The 19,024-nt window shown below is 38.3% G+C and overlaps 2 protein-coding genes across 2 annotated transcripts in view; one reads left to right on the forward strand and one right to left on the reverse strand.

Moving 5' to 3' along the window:
- Nucleotides 1-1,468: 1,468 nt before the first annotated feature.
- Nucleotides 1,469-18,819, reverse strand: ABCE1 (ATP binding cassette subfamily E member 1). Its single transcript, XM_014949892.1, has 18 exons — nt 18,677-18,819; nt 12,899-13,057; nt 12,484-12,569; nt 11,876-11,973; nt 11,236-11,353; nt 9,165-9,302; nt 8,938-9,007; nt 7,971-8,067; nt 6,922-7,011; nt 6,206-6,327; nt 5,102-5,323; nt 4,558-4,617; nt 4,416-4,474; nt 4,145-4,255; nt 3,903-4,045; nt 3,681-3,803; nt 2,440-2,551; nt 1,469-2,198 (listed from the first exon to the last, which is right to left on the reverse strand). The coding sequence occupies exons 2-18, from the start codon at nt 12,999-13,001 to the stop codon at nt 2,151-2,153; spliced, it is 1,800 nt and encodes a 599-aa protein (XP_014805378.1). The 5' UTR covers nt 13,002-13,057; nt 18,677-18,819; the 3' UTR covers nt 1,469-2,150.
- Nucleotides 18,820-18,895: 76 nt separating this feature from the next.
- The window catches only part of ANAPC10 (anaphase promoting complex subunit 10), a 39,183-nt gene continuing 39,054 nt past the window's right edge, over nt 18,896-19,024 (forward strand). Inside the window, exon 1 of the mRNA XM_014949895.1 lies at nt 18,896-18,939. The gene's annotated coding sequence lies outside the window, so the exon portion shown is untranslated. The remainder of the gene's footprint in view (nt 18,940-19,024) is intronic.

Genomic DNA, 19,024 nt, shown 5'->3' on the forward strand with positions numbered 1-19,024 from the left:
AGGCAGAAGTAATATTTTCTCCATCTTCACTAAAGTTAAGTACAGTTTCCTCCTTTTGCTGAACGACTTGTAGATTGATTGGCCAAACCCTTTACCCAGGGCAAGATGTTCTAGACTGCCGGATCCCACAGGTTAGTAATATTTAGCATATAATGAACTGAGATATACAGCTTCAGGTATTTGCTAAATCACATCTTTACCTTACCCTAATTAGGAGTAATTAATAGAAGATGCAGAGTTACTAACAGACATAATAGCTTAAAGGAAAACCATACCAAACCAACAAAACCCCCAAAAGATAAACCACTGCTGCTGCCTGTAACTTAGGAGGCAAAGATGTAAATTAAGAACATGCAACTGTTGCATGGAAAATACTGTTTCTTACTTTTAAGATACATAGCTCCAAGTTATTTTTACATCTGTGAATCTTGTGTAACAACTGTACTCTGAAATAGAGGCACTCTTCCCACTGTCTTCCTGAAGGACCTTTCTATAGAAATCAATTTTAACATGTTATTTTTTATTTAGCTTCATTTTTTTTTCTATAGTAAGGATCAAGGCTTTCACTTTAGGCAAAAGTACTTCTTGCATCTTAAACTTGTAGAAACTTAATCTTTCCATGGAAACATGGTGGGTGCCAGCAGTTACCGACAAAGGAGTTGGTCAGTAAGTCTGAAGGGGGAATCCCTTTTAGGCTTTTTCCCTACCCAAGAGCACCAGTTACCTTTCTAGAAACCCCAGCTTTGTTGCTGGAAGTGCTGTGTATTGTGTCCCTGAAAATGGCAGGTTTTGAGAACGTTTAACCTACTAAATGATGCTTGATTTTTAACGTGCTTCTAAAGACTGATGGCATCTTAATCTTGAAGTAGAGAGTGCTACCGTGACACGGTCGCAGAGGAGAATCACTGTGTTACAGTTGACTCTAACCAGGAGTAGGATGGTTTAGTGAAGTGCAGTAGCTGTTTGCAAAGTTGAAACGTGCTGCTTTGCTTCTCCTCAGATAATCAGTACAACACAAGGGGCTCACTTACCTGTCATCTTGGAAACATCTGCTTTGGTTCTGTAAATCCCCTATTAGAGGGCTATTGGAGCCCTTGGAGACAAAATATGCTTTGCTGTATATATAAGGAACCTTACTCTGTCCAGCTTTTTAGAAAATCCCTAAATACAGGTACACCCTGTGCTGGGAGACAAGCTCTCCCTACCTTCTTTAATCCTTAACAAGAGCTGTATATTGATGATTGATTTGTTACAAGCTTTTAGCCAAGCGTTCTTCTCTGTGGTTCTATCATGGTACAGGAGGAGGGTTTGGCTGACAAGGTGTCAGTACTTTGTGAAATCCATGGCTTTGTTACTCAAAAACCTACTTCCTATGGTATATGGTCAAGTTTGTAGAACAAGCAAGTGGGAAAACCAGTCATTAACCTTTCCTTGCTCTGCAGATTTAAGTTACAGAAGATTGAAAGGATTTTAGTATGTTCTTTAAGACTTTATTTAGCTGATTACTCTTGTAAGAAGATGCACAGGGACAGATGACTAAAAAAGGTGTAGATCTCTTCCTTGATACTGTTATATGTAGTTTGTACCCCATCTTTTGTGTGTCCTTTCTATAGTATGAGAAAAGTTGTGCCTGAAAACAGACTTTTGAATTACTAATTGAAGAATTTTTGCACTGTCACAGAAGAGCTGTAAGTTAGGAGGATATTTATTTACGAAACCCTCATCCAGAAAGATTCAGCCTTTTTAAAAGAGTTGTTTCTTTATCTTGACATCCTTGGTAAGCCTCCCAGCTTTGAAGATATTTAAAATGAGGAAGTTCAGTCAGTACTTGGTACATGAGTAGGATATATTGAATTGAAAACCTCCCTTAAAATTTGAAAAATCTGGAGACTCATTTGCACAATTTTGAGGTGGTCTATTTTGAAATTATTACACTGAAAATAGGGCTGTGTCACCAAAATATAGAAAGTGGCAGTTTTACTCAGACTAGGATTTACACTGCTACTGTTCTCAGATCTTACTTGCAGCAAGAGATTTTAAGCTCCAAAAGATGAAGTGCTCTAAAACCTGATTGAGCCTTCTCATCCAGAAATGTTTAGATTCCAATATGCATTTTTATACGCTGGTACAAAGATGCTCAGATTCACTATTTAGTCATCCAGGAAAAAGTAGTTTCCACTCTTCTTTTGTTCCACATCCTTGGGAAGAGAAAAAAAGGCCAAAGTTACTTGAAGCAGTCTTTGGCAGACTTGAACATAGCTGAAATAGAAGAAATTTAACTCCTTTCTACTTTCCTTATTACTCTTAGTACTTATTTCATGTGCTGTCTTTGAGCACAGCAAAACTACCAGATTAATCTTCATTTTGTTCCTTATTTTAAAACCTGGATTGATATTAAACAGTCACAGCTTCTTTACTGTGAAGGTGCTTCTCTCTTACCTTGATTGAATTGAGTTTGTTTATTCTTGGTCTGTAATTGTTGGGGTCTCTTCTAAAAGTGATTTCAAGTTGAGATAAAAACTTATTCATTCCAGCCAGGAGAGTCTGTGGACTGTTAAGAGAGAAGAACAGGCAGCTTTGATCTCCATCCTGAATGTGTTTGAGTCTGGTAACACAAGTGTGAGCTGTACTTGACAACACTCACTACATTTCAGGCTACATTTTCAGTCAAATCATGTCTCGGCCAAGAAGTCATAAGCACTACTCTCAGTGTTCTGCAGCATCTCAGCAGGGTGCTACAAGGCCAGGTTGCTACCTTTACGTTGATTTTGCCTCCACATGTGTGTGTGCTGGTACGTCTGGTTATTTACACTGCTACCTTTACTTTGATTTTGCCTCCACACACGTGTGTGTGCTGGTACGTCTGGTTATTTACATTCAGTGAAAAAAACAGAGCTGCACCATTAGCCAGATAAAACAAAAATCATAACATGCTGAGAAACACTTATGTGATCATGATTTTTTAATTCAAACAAGTGTGTTCTTAGAAGGAACACCACCAATACCATAAACACAGTAAACCCATTGCTAGACTGATGTTTTTACTTCATCCGGCTCGCGTTAAGTACTTGGAAGTTACACTGTTCTAAAAGCCTGGTTTACAATAAGGCTGCTCCTCAGAAAGTCTCTGTAATTTACCTAAGATTACTGACAGGAACAAAAGCAGACATATCACAAGGGACAGCTCTGAAAGAGTAAAAATCAGAGCTAGTGTGCACTGTATGTTGCAGTCAAGCCTTGCACTTCACAAGACCCGCATACGTGTACCCTTAGTGCCTGGCTTTCTTTTCATACAGCTGAAAGTTATTTTTACACGGGTACTTTTTCTTTCCTCACAATCCATGCCACTTATTTGTTCTCTGCTGATTGCAATTTAATTGGTGTGCAGTTGCTTAAGGCTAGTTGAAGCCAGGAGCTGGTCTAGTTTTTGAGGGCTTGGTTACATTCTCCAACTATGCCCCAGCTCTGTGTCTAGGCAGCCTCCAAGTGTGGGCCAATATTATTTTCTTTCCCTTGCTTCAAAACAAAAAGCCAAAACCCTCAGGACACTCTTGGATAACTTGGATAAGTGCAGCTTATGTTTCCACAGACAAGGATGCTTCACCTCATTGTTATTGATGTTTATGATAAATTATTTTTCTACATTGTCCTCTTGCTTACTAATCTGAACAATCTCTTACCTGTTGGCAAGTGTGTTCTTGGAAGGGATACCATCAAATACAATCACGCGATCAGCAAGGTACGTAGCCATGATAAAATCATGTTCTACCACAAAAGCTGTTTTTTTAGCATGGAGAATGAAACTGAAATAGAAATACAAAAAAAAATGAGGGAGCTGAATGTAAACTTACTGTAAAACTACTAAAATATTTCAGGGATTTTTGCCATCATGCAGACTTTACCGTTTAATGACTCGAGCAGCCATTAGACGTTGTTCAGAGTCCAGATACGCGGAAGGTTCGTCAATCAGGTAGACATCTGCAGGTTTTCCAAGACAAAGAGCTAACGCAACGCGCTGCAACTCCCCACCAGACAATGTCTGAACCTGTGGGGGCAGGAGAGTGGGAACAAGGCCATATTTAGTTGAGGTACATGTAGAGAATGAAAGAATAGAAGTCAGGATCTTGTCTCGGGCAATTCATACCTCCTGGTCAATGATGTTTTCTATCTGAAGAGGTTTCATGACATCAGTTACAAACTGGGGGTGTGTATAGGCATCTCTGATCTTCTCATGCAGGAGCTGACGGACGCTCCCCTAGTAAGAGAAAAATGTTGTCACTTAGTTTTATGCACCAAAACAAAAAGAAATAAAAAATGAGAGCTTTTTGTTCTGGGCATAAAGAGATTCTACCTGCGTGCTACGAACATGCTTTTTGTAGCAAACACAATACTTAATAAATAAGGCTTAAACGTACTGTAGATTTAGGACTGATCTTCTGTGGTTTGTAGCTGACATTGAGAACCGGGACCTCACCTGGAGAAAGATAAAATTTATAATGAAAACAAGAGCCTTTCCAGTATCTTCAAAATAGGATCAACTAAAGCATTAAGCACTACCTCCTTCATCAGGCGTAAGTCTTCCTGCGAGCATTCGGATAAATGTAGTTTTGCCAGTTCCTAAAATAAAATGCAAGTTACATATTACTTCAGACTTTTTAGTAACTCAGACCTCTAGCAATTAAGTCACTGATATAAAAAATAATAAAGACTTAATAAAGAATACATTGTAAAATTAGACTGCTTTGAGAAGTCCTATATTCACTTCCAGCAAGCAGCACTTGCTATTACTTGCTTTTTCAGATGGAAGAGACATCTAGAGCTACAATAGTCTAGACTTGTGGCTTAGCTCACCAGGTCAAGGATCACCCTGCCAACCTGAGTTCTTAAAATGGGGTAACAGACAAACACATTGGTGTCATTAACATGCAAGAACTTCAAGTTCCTGCTATTTAGAGTGCAAGTTTGTGGTGTGACATCTTCACTAGGAAACAAGCAGTTCACCCTCACTCAAAACCAGTCATTTTGAAGCCTAGGCTGAAAAAAGGGGTGTAGGGGCATATTTAGGGCCGTAGAAGCAGTTTCCAACAAGACCTGCACTTACCGTTTTCCCCTAACATCACCATAATTTCAGAATCGGTGAATTCTCCAGCTACTATGGATAGTTCAAATTCTCCCATCTTTTTTTTCATCCCTGGATATTTGTACATACACATCTTTTTAACCTCTTCCTCGTTAGCCGTCTCAGCCACTTTAAATACCAGAGATGCATCTCGAAACCTTAGATTTTCTGTTGGAACATAGCCATCTAAGAAAATGTTTATGCCTATGAAGGGAGGGGAAAAAAAAAGATCATTAGAAAAGGTCTACCACAAAGCAAGATGAGACAAAGTTCAATTCTTGGCTGTAAATTCAAATCAGGTAAGAAGAATGTTGGATATTAAATGGCATGTTAAAAGAGACAATAAAAGCTTCTATTTCAATGAAGAAAAATCTTACTAAAATTACGGAAAGGCTATAGAAGCTCGTCCTGAAAATGTAGTATTAGCAATGTGTTCAGGTTTTAAAGAAACTGCTGCTGTTGGACCCATTCTCAGAGCAACAGTCCCTGCTGAGTGCCAGTATGATGAGTACGGTCAGTTCAGTTGCACACTACGACCCTCTGTACTGTGCAAACTGCCTCCTGCCCTTGCCCTACACTTTACAGGGTTTTTTGTGTAACTTCACTGTTTACAAAACACCTGCAAGTATCAAAATTATGTCCACAGCAAGAGACAAAGGGCATTTCATAATGAAGACTGGGTTGAGTTATAAATTTAGGAGCAGGTAAAACAGAATGTCTAGACAAAAACCCCAGTATTTTTCAGTTGCTGAACTTGAGCATTTAGTTCTTCACCATGAGGGTGGTGAGGCACTGCAACAGGTTGCCCAGAGAAGCTGTGGCTGCCCCATCCCTGGAGGGGTTCAAGGCCAGGCTGGATGGGGCTTGGAGCAACCTGGTCTGGTGGGAGGTGTCCCTGCCCAGGGCAGGGGGGGTGGAACTGGATGATCTTTAAGGTCCCTTCCAACTCTAACCCTTCTATGATTCTATGAACTATAACAAGAAGAAACGTTCACGTAATAGATAACTAGCATTTTGGTACCTTTTTCTTTTCTTCCACAGAATTTTTTTTGGTTTGTTGAAAAAGAGAAATATGGCAAGAATTACCTTCTCTTACGCTGAAAGGCATAGTAACAACACCGTAAGCACTTGGCACACCATACAGGCAGCAGATAAAGTCAGAGAGATAATCTAACACACTTAGATCATGCTCTACAACAATAATGTACCTGAAAAACAGAACCAGAGAGATGCTTTTATGCTTCAATACATGACATTTTTTCTCCCTTCCATACTCTAGTCCTGCATAAGCAAAAGCTATCAACATGATTTTCATTTAATATGGTTTCTTAGCTTTACACTAAATAAAGATGGGCTTCAAATCTCTGATAAGCATTTTTTTTTTAAAACGGTCAAACAGACAGACATTGTGAATGACAAGGTGAAAGTATATCTTCAGTGTAAACTGGCAGCTCCTTTATGTACAGTAAGTAGAAGGATATTGATTGACTGGAGCAAAAAATCCTTAGCACATTTTAAATAAAAAAAACCAACTTCTGAGATGGGGATAGATCAGCAATATTCAGATGAAAACCAACCACGTATATTTTCACATGCTTATTACAATATTTACCCCAATGCTGAAATAGTACAAAAACTATAGGAAATAAGTTTCCAAAATGCAAAGGAATAGAATATTACTGACTTAAAATATTTTAAACAACGATTACTGCAGCACTTGTAGGGAAATGATCTGCATGTCTCTTCCCTCTGCAAACAGTCACCTATTATAGCCAAGCAAAACATTTTAAGTGTGTATTTACCTGTCAGGGTTTATTAGGGATCGAATAGTAATGGCAGCCTTCAAGCGCTGCTTGACATCTAGGTAGCTAGAAGGTTCATCAAACATGAAGCTAGACCCAAAAGAAAGAATGAAGCATTAGCAAGTGCAAACTTTCTACATATTCAAACCTAATACTAACATTTCAACCATTTCATACACAGAAATAAATTTATTGTTATTTATATTGAGACCAAAAAAAAAGAGAATTATGTACTGACACCTGTCTTGAATCCCTGATGACTATCATGTGAAATTATAAAAAGGTTCGAGTTAAGTATTACTTTGCTAAAAGCTCTGACAAAGTTATCAAATGTTACAAGAAATCAGCAATCAGTTAGGAATCCCATGCACTCAGGTCTGATTCAGCTTAAATTTTACACAAAGAGTGCAAAAATACTTTAGGAGACTGGAAGAAGGTAATCTTCCAAGAGAAAAACAAAACAACAGAACAAACAAGAAACCCCACCCAAAACCTTCACCAATCAAAAAAACCCCACAACCCAAACAAACACAAAAACTACAAAAAAACCAAACCAAAGCAAAGAAAAAAGCCTAACCCCCATAACTCTTCTGATCCTGCCTTCTTGGTCCCAAGGAAACATCATAGACTAGACAGTAATTTCCTGGTTGCAAGAGAGGAGAAGAGGGAACACAAGTTCCTAGAGCTGGGGAAGGCTCTGTCCATTTCTCACTCAGAGAGGCTAAATGAGGTAATGGTGCCAAACAGGAGGCCTTTACATGGGATTAGGGACAGGTTATGAACTTGTGATGGCGAAATTTAACACTGGTCTCTGAAATTAGCTATTTCCAGTCAGATGAATTAAAATATAAAACCCACAGGGGTTATATATGGAGTAAACAGGGATCTTGGCTGCTGAGCTGTTAATACCAGTATTTTATATTTTTTTTTAAATCCTTTTGTTCAAATATTTCAAACAGTATTATTTCTAACAATCAATGTAAATTAAAGGACCATATTCTGAGACAGGTTATTGGAAGCAACGTGTAACAGAAGTAAATTAAACATACATGTCAGCCTTCTGAATGCAAACAACTGCACAAGCAAATCTCTGAAGCTCTCCTCCCGAAAGGTCCTCAACATTTCTTTCTTTCAGATGGGTTAAGTCTGCAAATAAGTGGTTAATTTTAGGTATGTTATAATCAACCCAACAATTCATATTTCATCACAGCAGACAGCTCACACAGGAAAAAACAGAAAGAAGTAAAATAAGCGTTTGGTTTATATAGAAGCATCATAGTGCTATTTGTAAGTCACAGCAAGTTAGGGCTTTTCTGCAGCATTAACTTGTATGGCTGCTTCTTACCACGCAGAAGGATTACATTTCTATTTGGTTTTCCACAACATAGTTGGTAAAGATTTCTGGCCCTAAAAAGAAACTATACCAGTTTTAAAAGTGTTTCTTGTTAGACCTGGCTGACGAGTTCTGATTTTCAGGAAAATCAAGTCCCCCAAACATTACAGCAAATGGGTGAAGTCATTATTCTCTCATCAGCTTTAAGAACGGCAAATTTCAAGAACATACTGTTTCACTAATAAATGGGACTCAAAGACCATGCTCTTGGTGGCACCAGGCAGCCCCGCCTTTACCACCCAGATCTCTCCAAAAGGACCCTGTTGTTAATTTAGCAACACCTAAATAACAACTGAATTCCTACATCTACCAAAAAACTACTAGGGCTGGACTATGCAGATGTTCTTCTCATTAAGAATGAGAAATGCTGACTGGAATTTTTCCAGATGTAAAATTGAACAGTTTCTACCATGAAACAGAAACTGCATCAGATTCTGTTAACTAACATGTATCAATTAGTTTGCTTTGCCACTATGAAGTATTACTTGCACTGGTTTAGTGCAAGTAATTTTTTTTTTGTTGGTATAATTTAAATCTACTATCACATTAATAGTAACCTTTTTTTCCCCAATAAATATGAATTTCTCAAATACTTTGTAGTTTGACTTTACAAAATTACTTACCAAGCTGCTGACAAACAACAGTTTGTGTCTTAGTTTCATCCTTCCTATCCAGAATTGATCCCACTGTTCCCTGCATGAGAAAGAATAAAGAATTTCCACATTATTTCAGCATTAAAAATCTCAAACAGTAGTGGATTTAAATTATGGTGCTAAATAAAGTCTTTAAACAGAAGAGAAGTATGACAGGAGAGGCTGCCAGCTTTCTATCAGCTCATGAAATTTCTCACCTTGGCAGCTTTAGGGATCTGGTCCACGTACTGAGGTTTAATGATAGCTTTCAGGTCATCTTCCAGGATCTTGGTAAAATAATTTTGTAATTCAGATCCTCGGAAATAAGTCAAAATTTCTTGCCAGTCAGGTGGATCCTGTGACAAAATGAAAGCTTGCCTTTACTCACACCATTATAAAAACATAATAAAAAATATCTAATTTTAAAATTCCAATCAAGACAGGAAATAGAATATGCTTGCAACATTAAAAAAAAAATATGCCTGGATAAAAGCTCATTATCACAGTATTATCTTGCCTCTGCAAAGTTTCCATTAAAAGAAAAATATTTTTAAAATTATAAAATTGCAAATTGGAGGGCAGAAGATCTAGTGTCACTAGCCCTTTCAAGAAGAAGCATTTTAAATTTGCACCTGGGATACCCACAACTGTCCTTAAGACAGTTAAGAAGCTGCAAGTGAAACTACTGCATGTGGAAAATTATAGAATGCATTAGAGTAACTGCACTGGATCCAGCTAATCCAAAGGAAAAGGGTTGGACTGATAAAAATCAACTTGTACAAAAAATGCAGTAACATTTAGTCATTTTCTCTGCTTCTAGCAAACATTTCCAAGGAAACAGAAGACAAAGGAAAAATGAAAAGAAAAAAAAAAGGAACTCTTCAGAGCAATCACCCAGGAAAAAGGCCCAGCTTCTACAGTTTTGTTTTACACAGCGAGCGTACTGCTCTGAATGGTGCTTATTTTGATGGCAAATGTTACTTATTTTGATGGTAAACAATAAGGAAACAGAGTGACACAGCCATATTTCCAAACCAAGCAAATACACAGAGGAAATGCTTCATAAGTCTTAGAGCAGAAGCAACACGAAGATTCAATTCATACCACGTGCTTCTGTGGTCATAATGATTTGGCTCTTCACAGGGAAGTCTGATTTTGGAAGCACAGTAATTCAATTAAGTACACATTCACAAAGTCAAAAGTTTTGCTATTTCTGCAATACTACCACCTGAAACAAGAAGTCCACAAAATAATATAAACCAAAATTGAAAGATAATGAAAATGTAGCTGGGAAATTATATTTCTTTGCAATTTTAAGTGGCAGCCGTGAAATGAAAAAAAAATTATTAAAACCTTAGTCTTTCAAGTAAAGAAACTGATGAAGAAAGTTTGAACACACTTGTTCCTACAAGTCCTTCTTGAAGGACAAAAATGAGCATCAGAATTCAATTGTCACCATGTGATTGGAAAGTGAGAACTGAAATCCTGTCTGATAAGAAGAGTCACAACAGTTATTATTTACATCTTTTATCTAATGATATTCACTCTTTGGAGTACTGCAAGGTAAACAAACCCCTGAAAATTATTTTGCTTGCTGGCTGCAGAGTTGACTTGGTGTAAATACATCGAAAAATGGATTATGATCTCCCATGCAGACCAGTAGATTACAAATTGTTCTGTGTATGCTTCTCAAAAAATACTACCACAATTTCTAAGTATCTAGCAACGTAAAGAAACGAAGAATTTTCAGAACTCATTATTAAAATGTACAGTGGGAAATATCTTCAACAACAATCTACGATAACAACATATCTTATAAGAGATTGTCTTCAAAAGAATCAAAAAAGCCTAAGAGATCACAAGGATACTTGGTAAGCGCTCGTAGACACTAGAACTGTTCAGATAAAAACAATGTTGAACTTAGAAGAAACTCCAAAATGTGAGCTACCTAAATCCCTTGATGGGGAACAGGTGCAGGTGAAAAAATTTGACATTTTTAAAGACTGATATGAAAAAACCCCTTAAGCGTGACTTATAGATAGAATCCTACCTCTGATATTTATCTTGAGTGAGTTACAATAATTAGGATTCTTACTTTTCTTGAAAGATATACAGAATTTGCAAAAAAGCCTTTTTGTCAAAAACATCCTTCTATTGTTGTTTCTGTGTGGAGTAGGTCACTGGATGTTAATAGGGAAAGTGCCAATGTCCTTGCAAATTCCATTGCACTCACAGATATGAACATTCAGTGAAAAAAATATAACTGCCAACTCTATTGCTGTTACTTACATCATATTTTCCAAGATTTGGCTTCTGTTTTCCTGCTAAAATTTTCAAGGCAGTTGATTTTCCAATACCATTGGTTCCAACCAATCCCAGTACTTCACCTGGACGAGGGATAGGCAACCTGTACACGACATCAATAACTTTGGATTATATTAATGCCATCAGACAACAACACTTGGTGGTAAAGTAAATGTTATGACCTGTTTTCAGACTGATTATTTCAGCCTACTTTGTTGACTTGCCAATACGCAATTCAAATTAAATCAATATTCCTTAAAAATAGAACATCTAAGAGAGATTTAATAGCGGTCTGTTGTTTAAACAGGAGCTAAATGTGCTGTTATGAGCACTAATATTTTATGTCATAATACTTTTTAGTACGCCTACTTTGTTGATTTGCCAATATGTAATTCAAATTCAATCAATATTCCTTAAAAATAGAAGATCTAAGAGAGATTTAATAGCAGTCTGCTCTTTAAACAGGAGCTCTGTTAAATGAGCTCTAATATTTTATGTCATAATACTTTTTAGTAAAAAAAAAGAATTAATGTTCAAAAAGGAAACTACTGAGGTAATAACCAAGAACACCTCAACATGCACTACGTTTAGACTATCTTTTATGTTGATTTGAAAAATAAAATACCTGTGAAGTTTGAAGGCATTGGCACAATATCTATGCGTTGTTTCTTTCTCCAGGTTGCTAGGTAAGTTAACAATTGACAAGGCTCCAAAAGGACATTTCTGTAATTGAAATAAATTTATAGATTACTAGTGCACACAAACAATTTTTTAACAAAATGCTAGGTTCTGTGCTGCACCAAACTGTGCATTTAAATACTTTTGAAAGAACTTTTACCAAATTACTTCATTTACATATTCAACTTTCCAAAGAAGATCTTTACCACATTTTTCAAAATAAATAGTTAGGCTGTCAGTCTACAATACAAATAAGGCACACTGCATATATTCTCTAGCTCTTTTATAGAAACATCTTTCTACTGCTAAGTGTCTATAGCCACAAATAAACAAACAAAACCAAAGCTACAAACCAAAAAGCTACAACCCACACCCTGCAATCTAATCAACTCCATAAACTGACACAATACTTCATTTTCTATAACCAATAACAGTTAACGAGGTCTGATTATTCAGGGCAACAAAATTGCTTTTTGGAGTTACAGTACGCATTACTAAATATAATAGCATAATAAGGAAATTTTATCATTTTTAATAAAGCAGTTTAACTTTTACCTTGATGCAAATACCACAACCAATACAAAGTGTTTCTGAGATCCATGCTATTTTGTTCTGTGATGTGACTTCTATGCAAAGTTTTCCTGGTGAAAAAGAATAAGATTAACTCAATAAAGTTTCTGATTCATCAGAATTCTCTCCAGTACTATTAAATTCCACAGAGGAATATGTAACTAATTAATGTGCACTGAAGCTTCAGATAATCCACAGATCTGAAAAGTGGCATTATTCCTATGAATTGTTCATGCTTTCAGTGATACTTTTAAAGGCGTTATGAAACGGACCATGAATGATAAGCAAAAAACTAACAATTATAAAGAAATAGCTCCTTCTAGTAGAATATTATTTAATATATAATTTAATTATTAACGTCTCCAATTGCTTAAATACTTCATTAAATTACACCTCTTACCCATTCGAACCACAGGACAACTCTTCTTGCATTCTTGACGGCATTTCTTTGGCTTACACTTGTCATGGTTGACAATCGCAATTCTTGTTAATTTGTCTGCCATAATGCACAATTTAGGGTTAAACACCAATTAAGAGGAGTAGTGGGAATCTTCCAGATCTAAAGAAAAAAAATAATCAAAAGAGCATAATTACTGACAGCACAGAGAAGAACATCCATATCTGAAGTTATTACTAGCAGTGTTCAGAGATGAAAAAAGCAAAATGATTTGATTTATTCTTCTTTTAAACAAGATGGCAAACAGGGCAAAGTCTCAGATACAAGTAGTAAGGGTACCGATATGTAAATAACTACACAAATCTTTAACATCAGCTTTCCACTCCATTACAATTTCTACACTGTAAAATAAAACTGTGATTATATCTGAGAATGTATTTGTTTCCAAGAAAAATATGCTGTAATAAGAACAAAAGAACCTACACTGCTGCCAATTTCAGTTTTACAAGCTGCCTTGTGTAAAGTAACCTTGTTCATGCTCCAGTGTCTGGTAAGGTCAAACTGTGACCACAACTATTACTCCATGAATCTGATTGTAGTATTCATTTTGCAAACTGTATGCGAATGTTCTACATTAAATTATTAAAATGCTGTAAAATTTAAACCAGTTTTCAAAGTGAAAATTTGTGGCTGCATATAGAAAAGTAATCCAGGCAATGTGAACACCCATGATGAAGTTTGATTCTTTTATCTTGAGTTTCATTAGTATTGAAATAAGTACACCTACATTCTGCATTTCCTACTTCGGTATCAATGACTATAATATAGTCCAATAAAAATAAGCAAGTTTCTTTACAAAATGACTTTATTTTTAGAAGAGAAAGGTCTTTGAGTACTAGATGATTAAATATTCCTGAAATCATAAATAAATCCATTCAAGGAAATGAAATTACTACTTTATTCCTCGACATAGCTCTCTCTTCCCTTGCTTAGATATTTGTAATGTACTTTGACAAGCACTGGATTGTACTGGGAATTTAGGTCAATGGTTGTAGCAGGAGGGAAGGAAGGACAAAGAATTTAAATTTAAGGTCTTGATAAAGAAAAGCAGGTGGAATGTATTTTGAAGTGTATTTTTATTTTCTTCACCACATTCACACATAATACTGAGAACAACAATAATAATGACGACTTTATTTTCCTATGAGCAAAACACACCTAAAGGCAACTCCCTCTATCTGCTCCTGCTCCAGAACAAAGACAACTGAATTGTAAGGCTCTCAGAAGTTTATAAGAAATTAGAGACGACAAACAGGTTTTATTTTTTAGGTCTAAAGAAAGACCATAAATAAAGTACAAATCATTTCCAGTTCAATGCCACTATATCAAGTGGTGGCAGCCCTACTGGTGACGCCAATTCAAAATCATTTCAATCCAATGCCATATGTATCAGCAGCTCAAAGACATAACTGGGAAAGAGTCTTGAAATACTTCAGGTTTCCACACAGTCTGCACGTGCACTTCCTTCCAAGAAAAGGAACCCAACATTTCTTATTAAAGAAAGCATTTTCTGTTGGATGTCCAGTTCATCTTTGCTCCACCAAACTAAAGTATCCTGCAGTGGTTTAGAGACCATTTACTATATATGGCTATTACATGAAGAAAGGTTGTGACTTTCGATCTCCTGAAAGCTGCAAGAATAAAATAGGTGTATGGCACATGTATCACATTAAACTCCATTCTTCCCTAAACCCACCTGTGAACCTCAGTTGCACAGAATCCTACAGATACTACTGTAATATGAAAAAAAGGAAGAGACTGGAATCTAACAGGTAACAAAGGTCAGAAAGGAAGATGTTATTCCATCTTTAAATCCATTATTACCACACTTAGGAATATTTGAAGTGGTTCCTTTTAAAAGTGACACTCTTATTCCTCTTTTCAATTTCCAAAGTATTTTTAAATTAATGTCTAAAAATATTCTTCATTGGATATAAATGACTGCAAACATTAGTTATGCTGCCAACCTTGTTATGGCAGTTTCTACTTTTAATATTTCAACTGTTTTTCTTTTAACATTTCCTAAGCCAGAAAGTCCTAATGACACAGCTGATGTTTTGAAATAAATGACCAAATATTTTAAAAAAGAATTAAAAACTGATTTTACAGTTCTGTATTGTCAGACCAGATTGACAAAGTAGGGCTGAAAACTACAATTACATCCATAGACCAGGCCAAGAGGCATGGAATAGTGGGTTTGTAATTCTCACTTAAATACATTTTTCTTACATAAAAACCCCAAGAAATCTAAATTCTTATTCTTGAAAACTACAAGGATGTCTGAGTCAAGGTAATTTTCTAGGAGAAAGACACTGGATTTTGTCAGTGCTTCAAATACAGACACATTCTTTGGGAACCTATCCCAGTGCTTTTCAAAAAAGTCTTGTAGTTTGCACAGGGTATTTGTGAGTCACTCACTCACTCTTTGGTTTCTCAAGGAAAGCGTTTAATCTGGGACAGCCCTTTCTCCAAAAACCCCTGTGTGTCACAGGGCTCTCCCTGCTAGTTATCTGAGCTCTAACTAGCATATAACTAGTTCTATGGGTTACAAAAGCAAGCTCTAGGAGGCAAAGCTGCTGTCCTGCAGGAGCTTACCTCCTGTGTCCAATCCCCCAAACCTTTGTTTGAGGTTATGGATTGCACACCAGACAAACTCTCCCCTCAGCCGTCCACCCTTCCATTCTGGTGTTTAGCTTAAAGCACCAAAGCAGCAGAATGGGATGGGGGCTGCACTAAAAGACCAAGTCAAATATGGCTTGAAACAATTATGTTTTGCCACCTACCCCAGCAAACTTTCCACCCAGTCTTGGTGGGATAATCAGACCGAAGCTTACACTACTCCCCATTGCTGAGCAGACCATGGTCGGTAAGTAATAAAGAGCCTAAAATATTTTTTTTTTCCTTCTTACTTATATGGGGAAATGCCCACCTGTGGTAAAGAGTTTTGAAGAGACTCTCCAGTGGTCTTAAACCATTTAAAAAAAAAAAAAAAAGAATTTGTGTCTTCTGTCACTTCTGCAATCTGGCACTGATGTCTATGATGACAATTGCCCACAAGACAAAATAATAATAATAATTTCTACTTAGAACTGACAGTTCAGAGCAAATAAAACAATACCATCCAAAACCAGACTGAACTCAAGTTCCATATTTATCTGCAGTTACTTTGGTGGCATTTAACTGAATAGGACTGTCTGATTTCAAGATGCAGACACCGGAACTCTCAACACACTGAACACAGGTCAGCAACACATCCATCTGCTCCAACACAGCATAGCAGCAATTGTTAAGTACAGTCAGCAGATTAAGGGCAGGAGAAGCTGGTATTCAGAAGCATTTAAGTTCATGTCTGTATTTCCCCTTTCCAAATCAAGAACAGAACAAAAAACAAAGTACGAAAATATTAATTTGTTAGTAACCACAAGAGTAAAGCGATTTTTTGAATTAGTGAATTATGATGGAGTCACAACAGAAAATCTTTCCAGAATGATGGACTGATGACACAGGTGAAAGAACGAGAGAAGGAGCAACAACTGCTAGCAAAACCCCAGTTCTAAACATCTTGACAGTATCATTTATTGAAACCAAACATTAAACCCAATTATGACACTTAATACAAACACTAAAATATGTCTAAAAATAAGACATAAAACATGTTATCACAAGCATTTTAAGTCAGCATTCTTAGGCTGATACACCAGAAGAAATTTAATAAAAAAAGCACATGTAAGCAGACCTTGCTACCTGTCACAAAAGGGAACAGTACAACAGTAATGTATAATCTGTAGAACAAATGTACTTACATTAAGAATATTTTTTCCTTTCACAAGCATTCAAGTTATACTAGAAATTACTAAGTCAAGTCAATTATGACCAAGAAGTATTTGTAATTGCATTGAATCATTCAGACTTAAACAAACAAACATTAAAGAAAAGTAAATGAAGACTAAAACGTAACCAGAGACAATTCAATTAATTTATGTGAAGGCAAGATCTGTAGTCAGAATTGAGCTACACTTTACTTACTTTGCAGAAAAACAGTTAACATTTTATTAAATTACATTGCATCTGACCTCAAAGATAAATGCTGTGGAAAGAAGTGAGGATGAGCAGCATTTGCACTTTCCTCTGAAAATGATTAACCTCAAGAATTATCTCTCAAACCATTGCTAATGGACTACACACAGTCACTCCATAACAAGAAAGTTAAGAACTAGAATAGCCAAAGAAAATTTAAATGAAAGTCAAAGAAGATATTTTTCAAACTGTATATGGGAGATTACTATATTTGTAAACGTCAAAGCACAAATAACAGTAAATGCTCTAAGAACAAAATCTACTAAGAATTAAGAACTAGACAATGCTTAAGGTTTTGACATCTGTTTTAGAAACTGAGGCAATGTACAAAAAGAAGTCTAACCAAGCCTCAAAACTCCCTACTGTATTTAACTCATTATATTACTCATAAGGCATGGCATGAATATGAAAATTAACACAATGTTAACATGAAAAGCATATGGTCAAATATACTGACGCAGCAGAACGAGTGGGTGTGCTTAGCTGGTGCTGAGCAGCATTAATTATCACTCAATCTTTAATAGTTCCTTTTAACATGAAGTGAAATGCATGAAAATAAACCCATAAATTGGCAAACTACCACAGGAAAATCAGACAGATGTTTCACGACCACTTGTTTAGGAAACCATAGCAGTGGAAACTTAAAATTAGAGCTTGAAAACTGTCACAGCAACCTGCAGGTGAAATACCCGAGTGCATTCCAGAGACAAATGCTGACATGGTCCTGGAAAAAAGCCCTGTCGAGTTTTACTTTTTTTTTCTTTTTTTTCTCTCCACACAATTCGTAACGCAAACCCCCTCAAAAACCAGCCTTACCCTTATCACCTTATCAAGCCTGCAAGAAGCCTGGATCTCCTCACCACACAAGGATATTAACTTTCCCCGAAATAAGGCAAAACGCGGCTTTTCGCCTCCAGCGGAGGAGGTCCCCGCTTTCACAGGGGAAAACCACCGGCTTCGTCCCCCCCGGGCCGCCGCCACCAGGACGCCAGGAGCCTCTAGGCCACAGCCATTCCCGGGGCTGAGAACACGTTTCCTTCGGCCCCAGGAAGAGGCCGGCTGACAGAAAAAGCACAGCTCTGGAAGATGACGTACAACTGGAAAATGACGCCAGAGACGACGAACCGCATGTGCGGGCATGGGAAGGGATGGAATGGGATGGGAAGGGATGGGCCGATCCCCCCACCACACGCCGGGAGCAGCGACTCCGGTTCTGTAGAGAGTGCGGGTTGGGGTCTCTCTTCAGCCAGGAGGACGGCGGCTCCTGGGCAGCCGGGAAGGGATGGAATGGGATGGGAAGGGATGGGCCGATCCCCCCACCACACGCCGGGAGCAGCGACTCCGGTTCTGTAGAGAGTGCGGGTTGGGGTCTCTCTTCAGCCAGGAGGACGGCGGCTCCTGGGCAGCTCGGTGCAGCCGGCACCCAGGCCCGGGCGAGGAGCCATCAACCAGCCCCATCAACCAGCCCCAGGCCCTGAAGGAGAAGGCCGAGCCCAGTGGCGGGGGTAGGGCCTAACAGCACGGGAAGCCGCCGGCGGCTCCCCTCGGAGGAGAGGAGGGGGCCCTTTCCCCTCACCAGTATGAGAGAACCTACCGAGAACGCCGGTATCCCTCCCTCACCCACCCCATCGGAAGGCCGCTTACCGGGAGATGGGGGAGAGAGCGAGGCTCCCCCTCGCTCCCCGGCCGGGCCGCAGCGGGGAACCGCCTCCCCTCTCCGGCGGGCCGGCCCGCAACGTGCTCCCGCCGCCGCCACCGCCACCCGGCCAAGATGGCCGCCGCCCCCGCAGGGCGGGGCCTGGGCGCGCACCATAGAGAGGAGGGGAAGGAAGGGAGAGAGGGAAGAGGCTCACCATAGAGAGAGCGCAGCCGGTGAGGGGAGAGAGCGGCGCCTCCACGCCACGAGGGTGAGGCGGGGCGCGTGGGGTGGCGACGGTTAGTGACGCCATCTCCGGATCCTTCCTCCCGGGGCGCTCCGTGAGGAGGAGGAGG

The sequence above is a fragment of the Calidris pugnax genome, unplaced genomic scaffold (genome assembly GCF_001431845.1).
Source record: "Calidris pugnax isolate Ruff unplaced genomic scaffold, ASM143184v1 scaffold42, whole genome shotgun sequence".
In the NCBI taxonomy this organism is placed as follows: domain Eukaryota; kingdom Metazoa; phylum Chordata; class Aves; order Charadriiformes; family Scolopacidae; genus Calidris; species Calidris pugnax.

What these genes read in the sequence shown, in the direction of transcription:
- ABCE1 (XM_014949892.1), bottom strand. Translation starts at nt 13,001, where the DNA reads ATGGCAGACAAATTAACAAGAATTGCGATTGTCAACCATGACAAGTGT. An exon ending in AATGCCTTCAAACTTCACAG is followed by an intron (nt 11,354 to 11,875) that starts GTATTTTATTTT and finishes TGTCGTGTACAG; the next exon opens with GTTGCCTATCCCTCGTCCAG. An exon ending in ACAAACTCAATTCAATCAAG is followed by an intron (nt 2,199 to 2,439) that starts GTAAGAGAGAAG and finishes TCTCTTCCCAAG; the next exon opens with GATGTGGAACAAAAGAAGAG.